At 37.9% G+C, this 23271-nt stretch overlaps 1 protein-coding gene across 1 annotated transcript in view; it reads left to right on the top strand.

Annotated features, from left to right (window-relative positions):
• Nucleotides 1–23271, top strand: part of TNKS (tankyrase) — a 128805-nt gene that overhangs the window by 24407 nt on the left and 81127 nt on the right. The window contains exon 3 of the mRNA XM_041480096.1: nt 3582–3677. Within this exon, the coding sequence (XP_041336030.1) occupies nt 3582–3677 (96 nt within the window). The remainder of the gene's footprint in view (nt 1–3581; nt 3678–23271) is intronic.

The raw sequence follows: 23271 nt of genomic DNA, 5'->3' as shown, positions 1-23271 counted from the left end.
ATTCCAGACCAGTCTATGTTTGTACTATAGTTAATGTTACAGGGTTTTGACATCTATATGCAATATGAAGATTCAGTAAAAAGACCTTCTTTATACTGTTTGTACAATATGGTCTGTAGAAAAGGCAGGGATAGTCTGTTAATGGTATTCCTAGGTTATTAGGGGCACTGCCTCCAGTACAGAAAAATAATACATCCCAATGTCCCCATTGTCCAGAGGAAATAAACCAGCAGATCCAAGTATGCTATTTAACAAAGTTTCAGGAGTTCATTTTTGTGCAGAACATCCTTACAAATCAAGGAATAATTTTGTTCCTTCCAGAACTGGAACAGAAGTTTCTTGATAGAAACTTATTTCCACATTCCCTTTTCAGGCTACTCAGAAACCGCCCTCTAAAACTGGTGTGCAATGTTTGAAATCCAAAATAGCTACAATTATCAAGAATGGCTTGTTCTGTTGTGTTTCTTTATAGAGGGAATTGGGTTTTTTTCCCCACAGAGGAGATCTATCTTGAAATTTTTACACATCCCTGGTGTATTAAAAAGGAAATCTAGAGAGACACAATGTGTCTAGATCTCAAATGCCCTGTTGTTAGAAGAGACTTTGTCTTGGGCTAAAGTGTTAAAGGTTTTGAACATGCAGGAGAACATTCAATTAGAAGGTAGCTGGGGTTTGTCAGGTACTGAAGTACAGCTGTGTTATACTGGTAGACTAAAGACCAAATGCTGGATTTCTCTTAATTAATTAGTTAATTCCTGTTGATGACAACATTGCTCACTGGGATATCTTTTTGTGAGATTATTTACCTTAAAGGTGTGGAGATGTTAGAAGAAAACAGTCAATAGAGGAAATATAATAATAAGATGGCCTTTGTGACCCATTTGCTTTCTTTGTTCATATGCATTCTAGTGCAGTCTTTATTTATATAATTGGTTTCTTTTTCCAAGATGCCATTGCCTTAATTCCATGGTATAGATGTGTTTCTAGGACTGAAAAAAGTCAGTATCTGCAGGACCATACCCCTGGCTGTTGGAGAAGCTGGAAGATGAGTGGGATGAATGATTGCAGAGACAAGAAGGATGAGTCTTATGGTTACAGCAATTGAATTCTGATAGGTTATTTTTCTGAACCTCATTTGGCCATTTTAAATTTGTGTTCCACAGGCAGTCAATAGTTCTGGAGTTTGCAGACAACCAGCTTAAGCTCAGTTAGTAAATTTTTAATGTATTTGCCTAAGTTTTAAAAAGCCTAAAAACTGGACACAGAAATTTTATGTTGTAAGCCTTGGCCAAATTCTTCATGGTTCATTAGCATGACTGAACAGGTTAGATACACTGCATAATCCTTTGTCATTTTACCAGGAGAGAAGCTGGAAGCAGTAGTGTGTGTCGTCATCTGTGTGTGCCAGCAGAAGTAGCAGGGAAGCACTCTGGATTGGTTTGCATAGAATGGAAGAATCAAGAGACTTGAAAATATGTTTCTGTTTTTACACTGAGCTCAGGCAGTTGTATATGCCTTTGAGAGTTCTACATCTGTTACCTGGCATTTTCTAAAGTTGCCTTTCTTGCCCTAACCTGCCTCAATTTGGCATTACATGCTAATCCAAACCTCCGAAGGGGTCAGATCCCAATCATTCCTCTCTCTTGGTCTTTCTTCATGGACTTTTTTTCTGGGTTATTATCTTTTCCCCTGCCACATCTTCTTTTTCAGTTTTCTCCCCTAGCTCTTTGTCTGAGGCTTTTTGCCATGTGAATCCTTTGTTGCCTTCTGGTCTGGTCAGTGCTGTGTTTTGGTATTTTGTACTGCCTGCTTTCTCTTGATAGACAATTAGTTGCTGGTAATGTCTTTCAGGCTACTACTCCTACGCTGGAGCCTCTTGGGACAAATGGCTTCCCTCTTCCCAGGTATAGAGTCACTAACAGGGTCCAAGGGAGGAGAGATGGGACATACAGAATCTGTCTCTCCATACTCAGTTCTTATACTGCCTCTCATGTTTAAAAAAATCTGCAAAAGGTCTTGTTTGCCTGTTCCTACTGGAATGTGCCTGAGTGGCTTGAGAGGCTGGCTCAGTCTCAAACCTGTCCCTGAGTAAGATCTCTCAGTGGGTGGTAGCATGTATGGCACAGATGGTCTCTTCAGAAACGTAGGTGCTAGATCCTGACAAGATTCAGTGAGCACGTGCTAGCTGGTTTTTTTCTCTCCTCCCCCCCCCCCCCCCCCCCCCCCCCCCCCCCCCCCCGAAATGTTTCCTGGTTCATTTTTTTTAAAATATATATGTGTGTGTTTATATATATGTATATACGCAGTATCAGTGATTAGTTTTGTCCTGAATTGGATTATGTTTCTTCTGGAGACTTCTGTGTGTGAAGTATTTTGTACCCTTAGTTACAAAAACTGTTTGCAACTATTTCTTTGTCTTGACTTCTTCAGTCCAGCTGTATCTCAACAAATGTTGTTACATGAGCAACTATAAATGTCAGCTGTTTTTTATTACTCATCGCCTTGACCTGAGTTTCTGTATACTGTTCTGTTATTCACGCTTGTTCAAAATAAGTGTGTTGCTCTGAATTTGTAATATGTTGTGCTTATTTTGCATGACATTTGGGGCCTTTTTATTACGCCTCTGTTCCCGTGGGCTTTGTTTTCCAGTTCTGTACAAAATGTCTTGGTGGTGATCTGTATTGCATTATGTTGTTTCTGATCAAAAGGGTTCACAGGTGAAATACTGGGATTTTTTTAAATCAACTTTTCTAGTTGATAGTTTACTGTATCAACGCCTTCCTAGTCTTATGGTTGTATATTGTATTCTAAGTGTTTTTATGTACTTGAACTTTCATGTGTTTATAGGCTTAATAGGGAAAAGAAATACCAGTGAGTATAACAACCTCTGAGCATGCAGTCTGCAGGGTACCAGGTTACAAATCTCACCCTATTTGTAACACTTCTTGAAGGTGAGCTGATATGCCACGGTTAAGGTTTCCTATGTGGGTGATGAGCCACTGAAAGGCTGGAGTATTGCTGACTTACAGAGGCGGGGTAACTTGGAATATTCAGCTGGAAAAGAACAGGAGTGGTAACAAGCAGCAGTACTGGTAGTAAAGGCAGAAGCAGGTTCCACAGCAGACTTCCCAGTGTGAGTCAGTGAATGCACAGCGTACCAGCTAGCTGTCAGGAGGAACCCAAACCCGACCATTGCAAGAGTGTCAGGGTTCTTGTTTATCATGCAGTCATGTGGTCTTACTATATCTTAACTTGCCAACTTAGCCTTAGTCCGGAGAAGAGCCTTTGCTGCAGTGCTTAACAAAAAAAAAACAAAAAACCCAAAAAAAAAAAACCAAAAAAAAAAAACAACAAAAAAAAAAAAACCAAAAAAAAAAAACAACAAAAAAAAAAAAACCAAAAAAAAAAAAAAAAAGACCAAAAAAAAAGAAAAAAAGGAGAGAGAGGGAGAAAAAACAGAAGGAAAAGTAAAGAAAATTGTGCAATGTTTGTTTATGCCTTCATCATGCCGAGGAGACACTTAACAGTAAATAACCTGTGTATACCTGAGGTAAGATACTGTTTCTGCTTTCCCTGCACAGTGCTGCTGCAGCACGGAGCTGATCCAAACATTCGGAACACCGATGGGAAATCTGCACTGGATCTGGCAGACCCTTCAGCAAAAGCTGTACTCACGGGTAAGATGCATACATCTTTCAGCACTGTAACCTGAGTTTATTTTGTCTGTATAAGTTCAGCATCAGAAGAGCCTTCTGCCTTTCCAGATTTTCTGTTGTGTAAGACCATTTTAAAAACTGTTTTTTTACCAGACTTCATGTTGATGTAATTGTTGTTAATCTGCTGTGCTGCTATTTGCTTATTCTACTTATGCTAATGCTGTAATTTTCTGTTACAATATCATTTATTATTTACTGTATTTCTCTGGATTTTTTCTTTTTAATTGATACCCAATAGACAGACTGAACAGGATCCCCCTAGCCCGTGAAAAAAAATAGTAAAAAAATCAGGTCAATTGTTTTAAGACCTTCGCTGTTAGGCAAGCAAGGACATTTGTGTAACTATAAAAGTACCGGTGATCTGAAAGACAACCTGCTACTGATTGCAGAGATCAATACTTAGGTTAGATTTTGCTGCAGATTCACATGCTATGCTTTCCTTCCTCTTCCTTGTTTGTCATTTTGGGTTGAACCCTTTCTCATCTACCAGTTTTTTCCCTTTTTAGGAGCTGTTAGCTACAAAACAATGTTTCATGAAAATATCCTACAGATATAACTTGGTTTTTACAGAGCTTTGATTCTTTTATAATATAAATTTACTGTTGTGGCATACCAGTGAGCATGAAAAGTATAATATACTTGCCTGTCAAATTGGTATCAAGAAATACACGGTCCTCTGTGCTGATTTTGTCATCTAGGAAATAATGCTTAAAACAAAGTATTATTGGATTTTAAAATATATACAATTAGATTTATAGAAAGGGATTCAGCAGCTGACGTTCATTTAAAGGAATAGCTGTTTTTCTTTTGCCTTTATTTCTCCTATTGTCTCTCTCTTTTTATTGACAGCTTAATTTATAGGTTATGTGCTATGAAACACCCATATTCTTTCTTCAGATTATGTTCAGAGCATACCAGCTCCCTTCACTTTGTCAAGAACATTTCCTCATCATCTTTCTTCAGTGCACTGAGTGCTATACATAATTATCTACAGCGCTGCAGTGATTTGAGAGTGCCTTTGGAACAGTGTACTTTAAATACATATGATTTACTTTAATTACTCTGTGTCAAATTTAAACACATTCCTACAGTGTTAACACTAATGTTAGCTGTGCTAAGCAGGTTAATCTGACTTTTGGCTGTTATGTGTACAGTTGTACAGATGCTGAAGATAGGGCAACAGGGAGTCAATGTTCCTCAGAAGTGTTAAAGGATATATGCCATTTACTTGTGGGCAACTTGAGATACCTACAGTTTGGGGGTTACAAGCCCCAAGCTGCTCTTCAGGCTACGCATCTTCAGAGGATAGTAGAAGATTAGAAAAGTCTGTGACCTCATGTCTGTTCCACTGATTTCTCTGAGCACTGGATCACCTTGTGCTTTAGGCAGAGGAGAGGGCAATGTGTCATAGCAGACAAGTGGAGATGAATTCGAAGCAGCCCTCTGAGAACATCCTGTGAAATGCAGCCAGCCCCTGTCTCTGAGCTCACCCCTAGTGCCTCACACACAACATCAGTGACTGAAGCCATCTGCAGCCAGTGAATGTTACCAGGTTGTGCATGGAGACACACGTGGTGCTATAAACATGTTGAGCTGTTCATAAGAAAGTATCATTTTGGTATGTGTTTGTTCTTCCCAGCAAGAAAATCAGCTTTTGTTTTATCAGCTTTGTCCTCAAGGTGGCTCTTGGCTACGCAGGGCTCCGTGCTGTGTACCTGAGTTCCAGGCTGTGCAAACAGGGCTGTAGCTGCCATGTGATGCACAATAACTGAAAAACCTAACACTGGGGATGTCATTTAAATGGATCTATTAAGAGCTGTATTTTTCTGGGTGTTGCCCTGTTTTATACTATCTCTGTTAGGCTGCTATTTCTCATGCATTTTCCATATGCTGTTACCTTCAGGTCTTGCTTCATCCCTCTGGAAGAAGGAGGCTTAAGGGATTTCTTAGGATCTATCTGACTGGGGATAATCTTCAGCTACAGCAATGCTTTGCAATTAGGTGCATCAGAACTTAAAGGTATTACTGGATTAAGGATGAGGAGGATATATTAACTTGATTTTCAGTATTTAGTATTGAATGGTGGGGTTTTAGGAATGCTCATATTTAGAGCTTTTGGAAGTGGAGCACAGTCTGTAATTTTTTACGGTATTTGCATCTTTTAGCAGCATGCATGTCAAGGCTGCTCTCATTGCTATTTTTGATTCCTTTTTCTATCTGTGTCTATCATACATTGTCCTGGGTTGGAAGGGGCCTTAAAGACCATCTCGTTCCACCCCCCCCCTGCTGTGGGCAGGAGGCACCTTTAATTAAACCAGGCTGCTCAGAGCTCCATCCAACCTGTCCTTAAATACCTCCATGCATGGGGCATCCACAGCTTCTCTGGACAACCTGTTCCAGTTTCACAGTAAAGAATTTCTTCTTAACATCCAGCTTAAACCTACCCTCTTTCAGTTTGAATCCACTTCCCCTTGTCCTATGCCTACACTCTCTTGTAAGAGGTCTCTCACCATCTTTCTTGTAGGCTCCCTTCAGGTACTAGAAGTCCACAATTAAGTCACCCCAAAGCTTTCTCTTCTCCAGGCTGAAGTGTTCCAGTTCTCTCAGCCTTTCCTCACAGGAATCATGGCAGATCATATGTCCATAATAGACTTTTCCACACTGCTGCTGTATTGGTTGTTGAAGAACACGGGTTCTTCTCAAACCTTTTTTAACCAAGTATTTGCATAGGTTCGTGCATCTGTGTTAATTGCTTTGCGAATGAACTGTGATTACAGTGTCCCTTTGACCTCCAACACAGCAAAAGTAAACAGAAAACTTGCTGGTAATTGATTAAACCTTTTCAATTTGACAAAGAATTCTCTGTGTTTTAAAAGGGAAATTCCTGCTGCATTAAAGCCTTTCTGCTGTTCTGGCAGCAAATGCTCAATTCACAATGACTTGTTCTTTTCTGTTTTCCAGACTAGAATAATGTATACTCTCCTTTTCACCTAGATTGCAGAAAGGACGTGTAATGCAGTAGTTTCTGGAATGAGTTCCAGCCATTTTCCTGCAACATCCTCTTAAAATATGTGTTTTATAAGCATACATAATGCAGATGAAAGTCTAATATTTTGATTGAAATGGACTTCGAAAATTTCTTTGTAGAATAAAGGAAATTATATAGAAATTAAAGACCCACTACCATCTTCTTAAAAAAAAAAAAAGTTACATAATTGAGGAATCTGCTTTTTACTACCTGGAAAGTAGCCTATTTTCCTCATTTTGCAGGGGCAGCATTTGTGTGAACCAAGCACTTCATGTTTGAGAGGGTGAATATTTTGTTTCTTCTTACTTAGCATCCCATACTGTTCCTGAATCATGTTGTCAGGAAAAGGGTTATAATCCTCTTTTTCTCTAGGCTGAAGTGGTATTACAGGCTCCAAAAACATATCACATCAAAGGACATCCAAGAACTGCTAAATACACCAGATTAATATCCTAGGTGTTTTGTGTTTTTTTTTTTTTTTTTTTTTTTTTTTTTTTTTTTTTTTTTTTTTTTTTTTTTTTGTTTTTTTTTTGGTTTAATTGTCTTTGGGATGTGTGGTTTCTGAGCTGGGAACTCATCTTTGTTGCCATCCATAACAGTGTGGCACTCCCATCCAAAACAGGGCCTTTGGGAGCTTTTGCACTGCTGGTCATATTAGTCTTCATTATTTTCTTACCCTGACTGTTGCCTCTTTAAAGATTAACATGCTTTTATATCTTCCCGGTACAGTATATGATGAGCCAACACTATTGTTAATTATGTGAATGATATTTTCGTGGGTTTTTTTTTTTTTCCCCACACAGTGATGCTTTCTTGCCACTTATCCCTCATATTATCTGCTATTCAGAAATGCTTTCTTTGTGTGAATCGTTGTTCTTTGTACTTGAGCAGTTTCCAAAGGAGCTGTTAGCAGGAGGTGAAGGCATTTTTGTTAGATAATATATTTTTGTCTGCTTCATTGCAGTGTTTTGTGGGGTTGGTTTTTGTTGGTTTCAAGGATTACTCCCTTGAAAAAGATCAAAATGAAAAAATCTGAAAACTGCTCCATCTCTAGATTAAAGGAAGATTTCTTAGTTAAGAAATAATGTCTTGTTTGTTAATAGAATCAATTTTCAAAGTTAAACAAGACTCTGATCTTCCTGCTTACTATGGAAATAATGTCTTTTACAAACAAAGTTCTTTAGGTCCTATTGAGTGTTTCTCACTTGAGTTCTTTGGAGGTGAAGGACAGCTTGATGAGTGAAAATATAGCTGGGCTGAGGTTACTAGAGGTGTTAATGAGGATCCATGTTTTCATCTATTTGTCATGTCAACTTTTTAATTTAAGCAGGAAGCATAGTTCATGCATTGAAATATATTTGCACAATTCTTTTTGAAGTGAGCTGCCATTTATGTGTAATTTGACTGCAAGGAAGAGAAAAATCTGATTTTTCATTGCAATAAGTTTACTGAACTTCAGAGAATGGAAAATGAATTTTAGGTACAACTTACCATTTTAAAAATAGCAGTAAGAGAATAAATTTTAGTTTGTTAATTTTGTTTTTCCTGTGACACCTTTACAGCTTGACTGTCTCAAATCCTGAACTATTTCCTTTTGGGTTGGTGTTACTTCCTTCTAAGTACTTTTAGGGTATTGAAGGCCTTCCAGAGAGGCACTAGCACTTCATATTGGGAGGTGCTAACCTCCTGCTTTCCTTTAATTGATCTAGTCCTTACATGGTGTGTACTAAATCAGATAATTTGGACAAGGTTTAGCTTCTGTCTTTACAAAACTGTATAATAAACATCAGTACAAAAGAAAAAGTGATTTCATGGTAAGGAGGGCAGATGCTGCTAGAATGGTTTGGGCCACCCGCTTGTCCAGGCCCTTGTCCTCTGTGTCAGTAGCGCTGGATCTGCTGCCTTACAGAAAAGAGCAAGAAATCCCGCGGTTGAGGAATATCATTGACCTGCAGAAAACATTCACCTTATTTCATATAAGCTGTTGGTGCTCATCTTGAAGCAAGAGGTCTGAAGAGCCTTTTCCAGAACTTGTTTCAGCTTTGAATGTATGTTTTTGTGATTGTTACTTGTTTAGCATTCAGGTAGGTTTACTCTTCGTTTTTTCCAAGACCTGAGAGGAGGAAATAAACCGTAGTTCACTGGTACGAATGCCATATGATGATTTTACATTTGGAGTCCATGGTATGTGTTACACTTAGTTCCTGGAGCATTATGAGCAATATCAGCTTTCCTTTGGGAATGCTGGAGCCATTGCTTTTCCAGTCTTTGGAAAGATATGGGAAAAAGGTACCTGTGGCACAGACCTGGAACATAAAGTCTACCATTTTGGTGGCCCTAGTCTAGCAGCTCTAGTTCTATAGATTTTAAATCTTGTTTTATGTTTTTTAGATAATATTATAATGATAACTGTCTTGATGTATTTATAAATGTATAGTTTCCACTTTCCTCTTTGAAGAAAGTACACAGGTTGCTTATCAAGCCAGGAGTTAAATGCCATCTTCTCCCAGTTATGGCATGGTAACATTTCAGTTCTAAAACTGAAAAGAAACAGTTTGCTGTTTTTTCTCATTGAGAGGAACATGGAAGAAACAGTCCTCTCTTTGTTCTAGACATTGTGCCATACTTGGTGTGCCCTTCTGCTATATTTCTTCTTCGAGAAGAGCAGTTCTTGGTCTTTAGAATGTGGACATACGAAGTTTCTCCTCAGGGAAAAGGAAGTTGCGCTTTGGCAGTACTGCTGGAATTGCCGATTCTCCTTCTGCTTTACAGCACTGCATTATTATTTCAAGATAATGTATCTTGATTTGAGCACTGTGCTCTGGGACAGCATCCCATTGACTTCTGGAGGGATGATTTAATAGCTTTCATGGCATTTTGTTATTCCAGGTTTTATTCAGGCTAAGTTTGTTTTTTATTACCTCTCTGATTGCAGAAGAGCTAAATGGTTTATGGGAGCCTCTAAAGCAATTCCGAATTCTGAAGTTTGTGGTTTATATTCCAGTATAATTCTAGGTGATTTATATTATGCATGCTGTGTTTATTACTTTGTCACTTCTCCATTTTGTTGCTCATTCTCTCGGTTTCTTTTAGGTCCTTCTAGCTTCTGCTGTTTTTTCTCGGGTAATTAAATAATTTAAATATTTCCTTCACTGTGGTAGGTTATTTAACACAAGTTGCAGTGTATTTTATCCTAAAGGAAACAAGTTATACCAGCTTTTAAGTGTCTGAACTATTTTGGTTCTGATTCCATAAATGAATAATTTCTTTAATCTCTTATTGAGGGACTTGTGCAAGGATTTGTGTGAGCTGACGTGTATGTTCTGCTGCCTAAAGTCTGTTTCCATGCCTTAATGTGCTTAGATTTCTTCCTATTGTAACTTCAGCTCTGGATGCTTGTTTCATAGGGCTTAATTTTAGGATAACTAGAGTTTCTCTCTTTCCTGCTGCTCCATATTTTAGAGTCAAGTGCTATTATCCTTATCTTGTGTTTAAGCTTAGATGTGTATCTTGAAGTGGCTTCTTTGGAATGTGGGTGTCAGCCTAGATCCAGCAACTTTTCATTCTTTGTAACCTCAATTTAGGCAAGGAGTTAAAAGTCTGTAGTCTGTTGTGTAGGTAGTCAAGTAAGATGAGGCACTGTGGGATTTAGGATTGGTGCTTTTATGAAAAGCATGGTTTTGATTTACACCATCCCCCTGGCAAGAATTTTCACTCTTCTTTTCTTTTTACTGTTATAACAGTTCAGTATATTTACTCTTCAAATGGAATCAAACTCTAAAGTAGCCAGAGGAAGAAATGATCTTTTCAGAGTTTTCACAGAACACCTAAATCAGGTGTTTTGGTTTTGTGTTTCTCAGTTCTGCTGTTATATAGAGTTGTGGAAGCTTGGAAAGCTTTCGGAAACCTAATGTACAGAAATTTATTTAGCCTATACTTCACATTGTAATTTTACAACATCAAACTGAAAAAAAACATTTCTTCCCAGGGTTTATTGTTATTCATATGGACAGAGTAACAAGTAAGATCTCCATAGCTTGTAAGTAAAGAATACAAAATACATTTTTAATGCTGCCCGAGGAAAAATAATAGAGATGTGTAAGAAACCTTTCTGTTTGCACAGTGCATCCGAGCACTCTTCTTTTTGTTGCTTTGCCTTAAGCACTGACCTATGTTATATTTTATTGATTTTTTTTTTTCTTCTCTAAGTGTTGATTAGGTAATTTAGTTTGTTGCTAAGTTTAAGCTTTGTTTGTTGTTTTTTTTTTCCATATTCTATGTTGTATCTATTTCTGTAATCCATTTCTGATTTTCATAGCAATTTCTGCCAGTCTTAAGACCAAATATAGTTTTGATCTCTACTACATTTTTCCATTGTCCATGGATAACCTTCCTGGATTATTGTACCAAAATGGCCTTTTCACACTGTATACTGCATGTGATAATAAGCCAGGTGCAGTGGTAAGAATTGAGTGGATAGAGAATGTTGTGTCATATACCTAGTCATTTATTTAGTTCTGTTTGTAAGTAGGAAAGTCATGCTGCAGTTTTAACTATTTTAATGTAGTTTTTGTGTATGCTTGATTCTAGTATGTAATTTAGCCTGTAAGCAAGCATAGAATTCTTAGGAAAGAATTTTTAGCTAGCAGGACAATTCCTGCATACAAAAGCTCCCATTGCTTTTATATCCCATACTGTAGCTTCTAGTACAGTCTTTGATACTTGTTTTCTTTGTTTAAATATTGAAAGCGATGAGCCCGTCACAGCTGAAATCTGTGGAGTTTGAACTCATGCACAAAACATTTGAGTTGGTGTTTTTCCAGGTTTAACAGATGAATCTAAAAGAATGTTAATGTTGCGTAAGGAAAATATATGGACTAGGAAATGGGAGAGGAAGACAATCTTAATTTTGCCTTTTTATGCATGTGTTAGGACACAGCCTGCTTATAAGATTGCATACTGTTCCCCACTGCCTCATTCAACAGGATGGATGACTGTGCTCTGGGGAAGAATCAAGACTGCACAGTGTGGCTGCGCTGGGCACTCTTTCTGTACACAGCTGCTGCACCAGATTTGTTGTGGTGACAGTGAGCGTGTTCTTGCCACCTGAGAGGTGCTCCTGCTGTCGTAAGGAATGGGCACAGGATGCAATTCAAGTTCTCTGCAGCATAGGGCACTGTGTTGGGTCAGAAACTGTGTGTCTCCTTTAACTTCACTACACATGTGCTTGATGTAATTTAAGTTCAAGTATAGAACTTTGCCAAGGAGTTAATACTATTGAAATTTCAAGGGACTTGAAATTCTCTTGTAGATCAGACAATTTGTACTGAAGGCTGTAACAGTGCTCTGTGGGTTTGTTTGAAGCTCTTTGCAACTTCCATGCCCCAGGTTTTGTATTGCTCTTTTGCTGGGCTTGAAGCACACCATGTGTATTTGTCTTGGATATCCCATTTCACCTTAGGATGCTCTGTCATAAAATGATTGCTGATGGGCACTGGATTCTGCTGCTAAGTTGCTCCTTCCAGCAGTTTCTATGTGGTTTCCCATTTATAAATAAAGCAGGTGTCCTGCAGATAAGATTTAGTTTGTTGTGCTGTCCTTATTCATGATACTGAATGCAGAGAGTCAGTCAGGGATCCTGTGAAAGTGGTGCGGTCATAGTGGAATGCACATACAGACAGGATGAGTTTAGCATGCGTGGAAAGTCAACCAGATATTGGAGGGGAATGTGTTTTAATATAAATAGATTCGCATAGCATCACCTTTTTTATACTTTCCCCAGCACTCTCCTTTATTCCTGTCCCTTATTTGTGTAGGTATCTACTCGCTTTTCCTTGGATCTGTGCATTCCTAGCAGTAGTCTTCAACAGTTTAGACATATGGGCTTGGATTATCAGGTTGGCCATACTAGGCATTTCTTCTAAGTTTGGAATGTGGCAGAACTCTTGGATCAATCTAGTCTCTCTTCTAAAATACCTAGATAGTAAAGTTTCTTCTCAAAGAGAGTAGAAGAGTTCTATATTGTACTCAAATACATAAAAAAAATTATGTACGAGCTTTGTGGACAGCACAAACACTCTTTGTCTTACAGATGAGGTGAATTTATAATTTAAAAAGAAACTAGATTGAGATAAGCAAGAATTTCAGCCTGAAGGATTCAAAGTTGGCAGCATTATGATTGGGAACTAGTGTTTAAATAACAGTTGTTAAGTAACCTTTAGTTTCCTAGCAGCTATCACAAATGCTACCAGCTCTGTCTAACACTGATTTATTGTAAAGAGTCATTTCTTGAGTGAAGTTTGTTTTGCTTTCATGTGATGCTGTGCTTAGACCACCTACCTTGAAGTCTTTCTAAATTAATTGGCATAGAGAACTTTTATAATTGTAGAAATACGTAATGGAAATGGAATTGACCTGACTTAATTGATGAGATGATCTGATTCAGCAGGCTCAGATGCAGTTTATATTTCATATGGCCGTGGGTTAGATATTTCTTTGATATACAAAACTTCCCAGAGATGAAGGAGGTAGGAGAAGCTTATTCTTAGTTATGTTACTTACACTATCACATAGGCCAAACACCACAGGTCTGATGTTCGTCTTTTGTGCCATGATACGAGCTCAGTGTCCAAACACTTGAGGCCATCCACTCAACTTGTTCTATTGGAGGGGCAGTACATGGAGAAGAGAAGGGAAGGGGGAGGAAGGTAATCTAAAGCAAATAATAGTGACCTCTTCCTTGTTGGACAGGTTGCAGAGAAAGTTGGAACCTGTAAAAGACTCTGTTTTCTTACTAGAAATATTCCAGAAAACCCTCTGCAGCTGACTATGGCATCATGCAGAGTGTTAATGTGGAGTCTTGATACATGTATCTCCCCATAAAGAGTGTCCCACTTATAAGAATGAAATAACTGCATTGCTTCTGTTGTATTTTACATATGCTTTTAACTCTGGAGAGAGTTTATGTTGTTTTATACCGGGGCTGTAGTGTGTGGGAGTGTTGTAATTCTCATGTGCACACACATATGTGCATGTGTGTTTATATTATCAACAAAAATGAGGCACTTGTAGGATTAGGTAATGACAGTATTGTTTTCATGTAGCTGAAGTTCACTAGTGTTCTTTTTCATTGGTGCATGAAGAGGCTTCTAGAAATATACTTCTTTCTGAACAGGTATTTTAGTGATACAAGTTTATTCATAAACTAAGAAGTTTCTGTTAAATTAAGGAGCCATTTCACTGACTGATTCATTCAAGCTCTCACAAATAATATTAAGTATTGACTACTAAGTTTGAAGTCACAGGGATTGGAGTCTGGGGAACTTTGTTTTATCTTTCCCTTTTGCAGGGGTGAAAGAAAAAGCAGTCTTGATGACTGAGTATTTTTTAAAAATATTAAATTGTTTAATTAATTGTTAAAATTACTTAATTGTCAAATAAAAATCATCCCCAGCTTACCTGTACTTAGAATAGAATATAGTTTAAAAATGCTAAAACTCTAAACAAACCAAACTGTATTTATATCCTCCTAGGAGGCTGCAATGAGAAAGGGAAAAAAACCTGCTTCTATAGTGTTTGTCTAATTTCCTAATTTATCATTGAAAAGCAAACAGATGCTGTGGTGGATAGTGCTGATTCATGAACTTGAACTTTGTAGAATACAGTATATTTTATATTGTCCAGGTAGCACTAAAAAGAAGTCTTTTAAAAAATGGTTGAATTAGCTGGGTGTTTCAGTTTAATTTGTGTGGTGCCAATATGTGGATCTGTAACTGAAGAACATGGAAGAACATGGAAGATTTAGTCTAAAATGAAGAAAATTGGATGGAACTGTTTTTGGAAACTTTGAGTACTTTTGTTTGTTGAAAATGTCAGGCTCAACAGAAGATTTATTAGCTTCATTTCATGCTTTCTAACTATTCATTGTGATCATTAAATAACAATCAAGGTTCTTTCTGTGTGCTGAGGGATCACTTGTTATACTTCAATTTTCACTGGGAAGAATAAGTATTAGCATTTAAATGGAAATTGCTAATTTCTTCTTGCATATCCTTAGGTCTCAATCCTGCCAGATGCTGAGCCACTCTAGCTATGATCCAAGAAAGATCTAGGGTTATTCAGAACATACTGAAGCAGGGCCATAATGCTCACCACATTGGGAAGGGCGATGGAGACCGTTCCAGTGAAGGTCTCAGTGGGTGCTGTTCTCCTCTGGGGTAGAATGGGTAACATGCAGGCAGTGGCTGTAGTCCACATCTTGTGAGGAGACAAAGCCTTGTTCCAGATTTTATAAAATGCAGCAACTTATTTGTAAAAGGCTTTTTTTTTTCCCTGTGTGCAATTATTTAGAAGTATGATATGTGGGTATAAAGGAATAATGCAAGTCAAGCAGTGTTTCCCATCAGAGTAATGAGCATGCAGTCCCATTATTTTGCATTTTCTATTTTTATTGTCTTCATGAACAAAGAAACATGGTGGGTTTTTTCTTTAAATATTGAAGTTAAATTTCTGAGCTGTCGAGAGTGTGGTTGAGATTTTAACTCACTGAGCATTATCCATGATGGTTGTTTATGAAACTGTTGTGTTAAGGTATGAAAAGGCAGAACTTGCCCTTCAAACCATATGTGTTGATGTGAGTCAGTTTCTTTTTTTCTGCCCAACATACTTAGCTGCAAGATGTTTGGCTTGGTGCTCCCTGTGGAAATGGGGCCTCACATGTCAAATCCTGGGATGAACATAAGATCTCTTTCCTCTTTAGCTTTGTCCCGCAGCCTCCTGCAGTCACTGCAGTGCAGTTTTCCACTTTGGGCATGTGGTTCTTTGTGGTAGCATTGGCAAGAACCTCTGATAATTCAAGGTCATAGCACAAGCCTTGAAAATCTTCCTATGTTTGTTTCTCCTCACTCCAAGCAGCCCAAGGGGAACAAGGAAAAATAGCCTTTTTTCTCACCATATCTTTGGTCTCTTTTTAGAAGAGATTAGAAATGAACATTGCTGCTTTTTCTTTTCAATTTTCATGAGTTCTTTTTTTTAATTTATTTTTTCCTATCTCATGACTAGAGTTGTTAAGTCTAGGTGGTGGATGAGATTTCTTCTTCTCATACTTACTGCTCATCCTTGCCTACTTGATGAGGCTAATTGCTGTACTTTTTGTTGTTGTTGTTTATTTTGGTTTTTTCCTGTTTGTTTATTTTTTCTGTTTGTTTCTTTGTGGAGTTTTTTGTTTGGTTGGTTTTTTTGTTTGTTTTTGTTTTTTTACTGCTTTTGCAAGGGTAGGGAAGTATTTTACTAGGTAGGGGGACTATTGTCAGTCTCTTGTGAGTGTACGATGAGGATTGTTACTGAAATATAGGCGTTTTCTCTAAAATTGACAGAATTTGTCATTTGTACGTGGCTGCTTATCAGACTTGCATGAAGGTTCAAAGTTCATTATACAGCAAAAATTAACTTACTATCAAGCTTTGCTCTGAACCTCTATGTAATATTTTTTGAGGTGATTTTAAAAAACTTGACCTCACTGGGAAGTAAGAAGTCGTCTGTGTCTTTGAAAAGGCAACAGCTGTTGTCTTCCTTTATCTTTACATCTTCCATACATGAAAGACAAACTCTGGCAAAAAAAAGACTGTTTTTCATGTCTCACAAGCCCATTTTTTTCCAGCGTGCTTTAGAGACATTTCAAAATTACATTTTTTGTAATTTGTATCCAATTTAGTTGCATTTAATCATATGCTTCATAACTTCCCCTGTAGTGCAATGCAACTGTTCTTATGCTTAGAAGGACTGTGTGATTAAGTGCTTTACTTGCTTGGTAGCCTTGAACACTTTCTAATTTTAACATAATAGTTAATCTATTGTCAGTCTTGCACGAAGACACAAAATTTTGAATTGGTACCGCATTATTAATGGAAATCTTTCATGCATCTGGCAAGCTATATTGTAAGTTTAAGTAAAACCCTTTTGTTTTGGAAATGCATTGATAAATCATGCTCTGTCAGGTTGCAACACTTCCAAAACTAGAATTGTAAAACAGTAGACCATAAAGTATGTGTGCTATGCTATTGATTATCTCTCCTGAACAGTTAGTATATATCTGAAACCTTTGTTTTCCACAATGCTTTTTCCTGTCCCACAAAGACAGCTACACTTTTGTTCAGAGTGAATAGTAGTTTTCTATGCTGGTTTAGAGACAGGGTCCTGAGACTTGTTACAGGTGTTATAGATCTCATTTACAGACATTGGAGGGAGGTATTTTTACTTTTTCTTGCAACAGCTTACAGGACCAAAACTCAGATAAAAGAGGTTTTATCCTGTGTTGCAATTCTTGGAGTTTAATAATTTCCTTTTTATAACAAAAGTGGGCTGTGTCTGATATTTTATTAGTCCGAAATGTTTTAAGATTAGGCTTCTCTCTTTATGGATAATAAGCTTATTTCTCTGCTGCTTTGTTTCAGACTCCACAGATCCTGCTGCTTTGGTTGATAAGTGTTTCCATAATGTTACGCACTCATTAGACCATAGGTGGCTCATGTATTTTTCATTGCAGCATGTATTAGTCCTTTAAACAGCTTGGGAAATGAATTTTGGCAACAGAAATTGTGGGATTAGGCCAGCTAAGTTTGATCTTTGAGAACTGATCACAAGAAGCAAGTTCAAGAGATGGAGCCTAGATTAGAAGTGAGAAACATCTCAGTGAACAAGAACTATTTTATAAAATAAAATATGAAATGAGCTCCCTCAGACTTATCCAGTAGATAAAAATGAGTATAAAATACTTTCGCCTTTCTCTTTGAGAACACAGAAGAGAACCTGTGAGTTGAATCTTTCCTCTTCAGTTTTCCCATGCTTCTGTGCATGTATAATTGTTGGCTGAAGAACAATATGTCGGTGAGCAAGCTGGTTTTAGCTGTCTCCTTTTAGCACTTCTTTGGGAAATTGTTCTCATATCCACAAGCTTATTCCTTTGGAAATGGTAATTTATACAGCTGTGTCTGTGAGAGGACAACTTGGGTGTTGGGAGGAGTATCCTAGGCAGAACATGGAGCCACAATACTTGTATACTGGACAAAGCGTTCAGAAGTAGAAATGAAATAGCATTGGTAGTTAATTGACCCATAAATCTAATGGGCTATCTCTGCAAACCAACTGCATCTTCCCTTACTAAAATCTCAGATCAATTGTCTTTTATACAGTTATTCCAAGGAAGTTTCTACAAAGCTTTGCTTGTCAGTAACTTCCTTGTCAGTCAAAAGTTGCACCCATAGTAATTAAACCTGCAAGCACTGATCATCTAACAAAGTCCAGACCTTGGAAGGAAGAAACTGACAGCAACATTCATGTTGTTGTGTCTCCTGCACCTTCTTCAGTTCCCTACTGTACCTTTATGGTTTTCACAGCTTTCACTTGGTTAGAAATTGCAAGAGGGCCCTGAGGATATTCTCTTAATCCCTTCTTTTATTCTCTTCACTTTTCTAATTGATACACCTTGTTTCTAGAGAACGTTCTTGATGGACTGCAGTGTGGATGGATATCTGCTCTGGCTCTGTGGGGGGAATCTTCTTTGGCACCTGCAACACCTCCTCTCTTCTTTTTCTCTGACTTGTGTGTCTGCAGGACAGTTTCTTTCACATGTTCTCACTCCTCTTTCACAGCTGCTGTGCAGTGCTTTTAACCCTTTGTTAAAGCACAGAGGCAGGGCCAGTGCCACTGATGGGCTCAGCTGTGGCCAGCATTGGGCCTGTCAGAGGCAGCTCTGAGTGGCTGTGTCCAGCACAGGACAAGCCCGTATCCTTCCTCAGAGGGGCCACCCCAGCAGCACCTGCTGCTGCTAAGACCTTGACACCTGCACGCTGCGAGCTAGACAGACAAAGTCTCCTACTGCCCACACTGAGACTCAGGCTTGTTAAAAGCAGTGCTAACTTCAGCTTCCCAAATGAGCCTCTGTTGTAATGATTGACATCTGCTGGGTACCATGTATACACTGCTGCCAGACTAATTTGAAATACAGCCATCTGGAGTTTAACCTCAGTTATTTAATACTGCCCATTCCAGAAAGGCCCTTGGGTCCGTGGTGTGAATGTATCAGTCATTCTGCTTCTGTCCAGAATGTGATTCTTCTGCAATGTATTTGTCATTAAAAAATAACCAAACCCAGCATATTGATGTGAAGAAAGGTTCTCATCTCTTCTTTTTCACGGTAAAACAGCCTAAATTTGCAAATATTAAAACTTAGAATAATTGGAGATAGTGCAAAAATGGGTAGGCCTCCACTGACCCCAAACTGTGAGATTTACCTTTTGACATTTTACATGTTGTCTATTGGTAACATTTTTACAATATGAATTTTGGACTTTCCATTTTGCATTCTTAACTGTCTTGGAAAATACTTTGCCTCTACAGAAGTAAGACATGAAATATTATTAAATTTCTGTGATTTGAGCTTTCAAAAGAATGAATACTGAATGCAAGTAATGATACTATTTACTCAAGCTTTTTCTCTCCTTGGAAGAAACATATATTACTCGAAAAAATTTAAATAGATCCTTTCTGCAATAATTCATGAGATTTTCTTGAGAGTTTTATCTGTAATTAAAGAGACAGTCTATGTCATTATAAGTAGCATGATCTTTCAGCTCCTCAAAAATGACATTAATGTAGAATGTAATAGTAATTTGACAGTGTGCATGAAGAGAAGCTGTAATTTTACATTTAGCATTCAGCATGTACACATTTTGACTACTGTGAATTTTAGTCATTTTATTGCATTGAATTGAATTTATTGCATTATACTTTACAGTCTGGTAATAATTTAAGAGTATATCTAGATTTCATTTGGCCTTGGTGCAGTGATGGTTGTTAGTACTTATGTAAGCAAAAACATCTATAATGTTAAAAGCAGAATTTTATGCTAATTAGGATAGCACTTTCTATTCTAAAGAAAGCATTTAGTCCTCCATATAAAGCAAATATAAATAAAGCTGAGGATATTAAGTATTGCATTTAGTGGGTAAGGAAAATGTCATGCTATGTAACTACTTACCAGAAGTTTTATTTCCTGGTGTTCATCCTGTCTCAGTAAGTCTCTTAACATTTTCCAGAGGCTTCACAGCTAGTACTTCAGCTAATAGGTTTTGGATTTTGGTGTCACAGCCAGAATAATCATTTAGGAGTTCGCAAATATGCTTCTAAAATGTTCCTCACCTCCCTTTCTCCACGAGCTATCACTAGGAAGCACATAGTCCCCTGTCTGTTGTGGTGTTTCCCCGTCCATTCTGTTTTTCAGGATTAGTATGTATAGAGCCGTTCGTCATGGGTATGTACTGTGACAGAGAAAGCACAGAGGGATCCACTGTGCCTTCTTCTGGTACAAGAAGAGACCAGTGTATTTGCAGTGAAGGTGGGATCTGTTAAAATAGATATACCAGTGTGCCAGAAGAAATCCAAACCTGAGAAGCAAACTGATATCTGAATACCTCAGATATCATTAAGAGTGCTGAAAGTGAAGGTTTTTTCTGATGTCCAGCTACCAGGGCTTAATGTGGTGTTGCCACTTGTGTTTTTCCTTTGTGCCGGAGTATCTTGTGTTTTTTCTACAGTGGCATACTTTACCAGGAGGTTACTCCTTTGCCCTGTGTTAATGGTGTTCTATATATCATTTGTTTGGTCTGGTAAATTTGCTTCAAAGACACTCAAAAGTGTTAAGTCTAGGAATATTTGTACAGGGGAGGTTTTTTGCCTCTCTTTGGTGTAGGTAATATAGTCTTGCTGCAGGCCACGTGCACAAACCAGTAAATTTGAATATTCGCTACAAGACATTTGTAGTCAGTTTTTAGCTCGCTAAGTTTAGGTGAGCTAACTCTTACCCAGGGTGGTCCTTCTGAGAACATCATGGGCATGTCAAAGACATGATTTGGCATGACACTGCTGCATTGTATTCATAGCAGCGTGCTTCAGGACCTACAGAGGTGCATTTTTGAAAGGCTGCTGAAAATGTCTTTTCAGTTCAGGCCTGCCTGTCTTGTTGCTGTGATATTGTTCTTGTTTCTGATGGTTGATCCCATAAATGCTTGTCCTGGTTTCCCATATTTAAAAGGAATGGCAAGGAAGTGTTGTCAGGCTGTGCAGTTTAAATTGAAATTTGCTGTAGGTCTCTTCAGAAAAGTCTGCTTAAATTGAAGCACTGAAATTATTTAGTTCAACAATTCTGCATGATCTCATTTCTTCCTTCTTACTTGTCACTTGCCCTTTGGTTTAACAGAGATATTAAATTGCCTGGGAGCCAGAAATACCTGACATTCATTTATTGCTGTTTCATGTAAGCCTGCTGTTAAAGTTAATGGGTTTATGTCCTTTTTGTACTGTGTAGTTTGAATATCTGAGATCTAAAATCTGGTCTGATGTCACAGAATTGCAGAAGCTCTAGGGCTGGAAGGGACCCTGAAAATAATCAAGTCCAACCCACCTGCTCAAAGCAGAGTTGACTGGAGCAGATTGCTTAGGACCTTGTCTGATCAGGTTTTGAAAAGCTCCAAGGATGGAGACTCTGCAAGTCCTCTTGCCAGCCTGATCTAGTGTTTGATCATTCTTGCAGTTGAAAAAAAGAAAAAAAAGGTTTAATGGCAACACAATAAGAACAAGTTGTTTTCTCAGTGTCTGAAACCAAATATTTCTGTTGAATTGTTTTAATATATCCATAGTTGGTGCAGAAACTTCACTTTTGGCAGGTGCCTGTGCTGGATTCAGAGGTGTGCCTTTAGCTGCCCCAATGGAAGTCCACCTCAGTTTGAGTGACTGTAAGTTTCCGAAAATTTTCATTTGCAAAACCTCCAGTGAACTTATTATCAGGTTATGGCCGAAAGGTGAACGCTTTGTTGCTGCTGGAAGTATTTGTTCCTGTTGACTTCCTGAAGATACCAGCTATGCTCCAGACTATGTTAGCAGGTATCAAAATGGTGGGAAATTGAGGAAACTGCAAATACACACCAGCAAGCTTGACCATGAGTTGTTAAAGACCTGATCAAATGATGAGGTCATTCAGAGTAAATAGGGTGTATAGACTTAAGTAGTTGTTAGTGAACTGCTTTGACAACTTATCAAGGTGACAAAGCAGTTAACAAGGATAACTTTTTAAAAAATTGCTGTTGTCAGAGGCATATTCATTTCAAATTAAGGAAGCAATTAACATGAAGCAATTAGTATGCTGTTGTATGTGCTTTGTAATCTCAAACTGGATTTTAGTTGCATTTACATTGCATTTCTTTCCTGATAACAGCTAGGATCTTCGCTCTTGGAAAAAAAAAAAAAAAAAAGCTGTGTAAGTTATATTTGTACGATTTCCTGATTCCTCCAAATAAAAACACCAAATGTTGCAAATGACAGTTGGTCAGTCACAGCATTTAGTAACACTTCTCCAAGACTGCTGCTTCAAGACTGCTGCTTCTTGTTACACCTCTGCTCTGGAAAACATGTGTAATCTACTGGTGGAAAACTGCACAATTAAAAGTTTGTTTGTAGCTTTGCTTTAATTGAACCAAACTCAAACTTAGTGAAGTGCATATAGGAATGAGGGGAGGTAGGAAAATGGCAGAAATATCTTAAGGCTGAGAGGCAGATGTGAACATACTCAGAAATGTCAGAATTGAAGTTGCACAGGTAACCTGGGTCCAGGTCCTGGTATTTTTTTCTGTCCTAGCCAGTAATTGGGGCTCCTTATATGCTGGTAGCTCCAGATATTAGTTAAGGTAGGAGAACTTGTGTCTAGAGTATAAATCAGTTGGTGAATTTTAAGTTGTACGATTTTCACTTTGATTTGAGACATAGCTGAAGTAAGAGCTACAGTGGAAAGCATCACCTCTTTTTTAAAGTAGCTAAGCTTTATAAATATGGTATTGACAAAGGCTATTACAATGTCAAGGCTGCTGGTTTTCTCCCAGGCATTTTGTTTACAAATGCTGGTTTCAGCATTTGGAAGCATCAGATTCTTCCCAGTCCTTGCTCCAGGAAGCTTATTGAACTGTATTAGGATAGGCAGAGAAGGGCAGCTAAATATTGCTAGACTTCTCACACTGATATGCTGAGTGGATGTATACTATGGGAGGGTGTGGGATAAAGGTTAATTTTCTTAGTACTGGGAGATGACTTTGAAACAGTCCCTTAGCATACTCTGCTGTTTGCTTTCTGGAGTGTGTCAGAAGAGCTGGCTTTAAGCAGGCAATACCATCCCTCTCTATATACTGGTGAAGTCTAGTTTTAGCCTCCTCTCCTAATAAAATGCTTATTTCTCCACTTCCAGTTTCTATTACAGGGTGAAATTATATAAAATACTAAAAAGTTCTGTCTTTTGTTAATGCTTTGCATGAAAATTTAAAATGTTAGCTCTGTCATTGTGAAGACATGTTAATTTTTCTCATATTAATATGCCTGGAAACTATTTTCTTTACTTTTTTCCTGATTCACATTCCTTCACCATTTATCTTCTTTCTGTTTCCTCCTCTGCTATATTTGCTTTTTTTCCAAGTTAGGTTTTAAAAT

Source organism: Pyrgilauda ruficollis, unplaced genomic scaffold (assembly GCF_017590135.1).
Source record: "Pyrgilauda ruficollis isolate IOZ18807 unplaced genomic scaffold, ASM1759013v1 scaffold5, whole genome shotgun sequence".
Lineage (NCBI taxonomy): Eukaryota > Metazoa > Chordata > Aves > Passeriformes > Passeridae > Pyrgilauda > Pyrgilauda ruficollis.
Note: the sequence above shows the minus strand (reverse complement) of the source record. Positions and strands in the feature narration are given on the sequence as shown.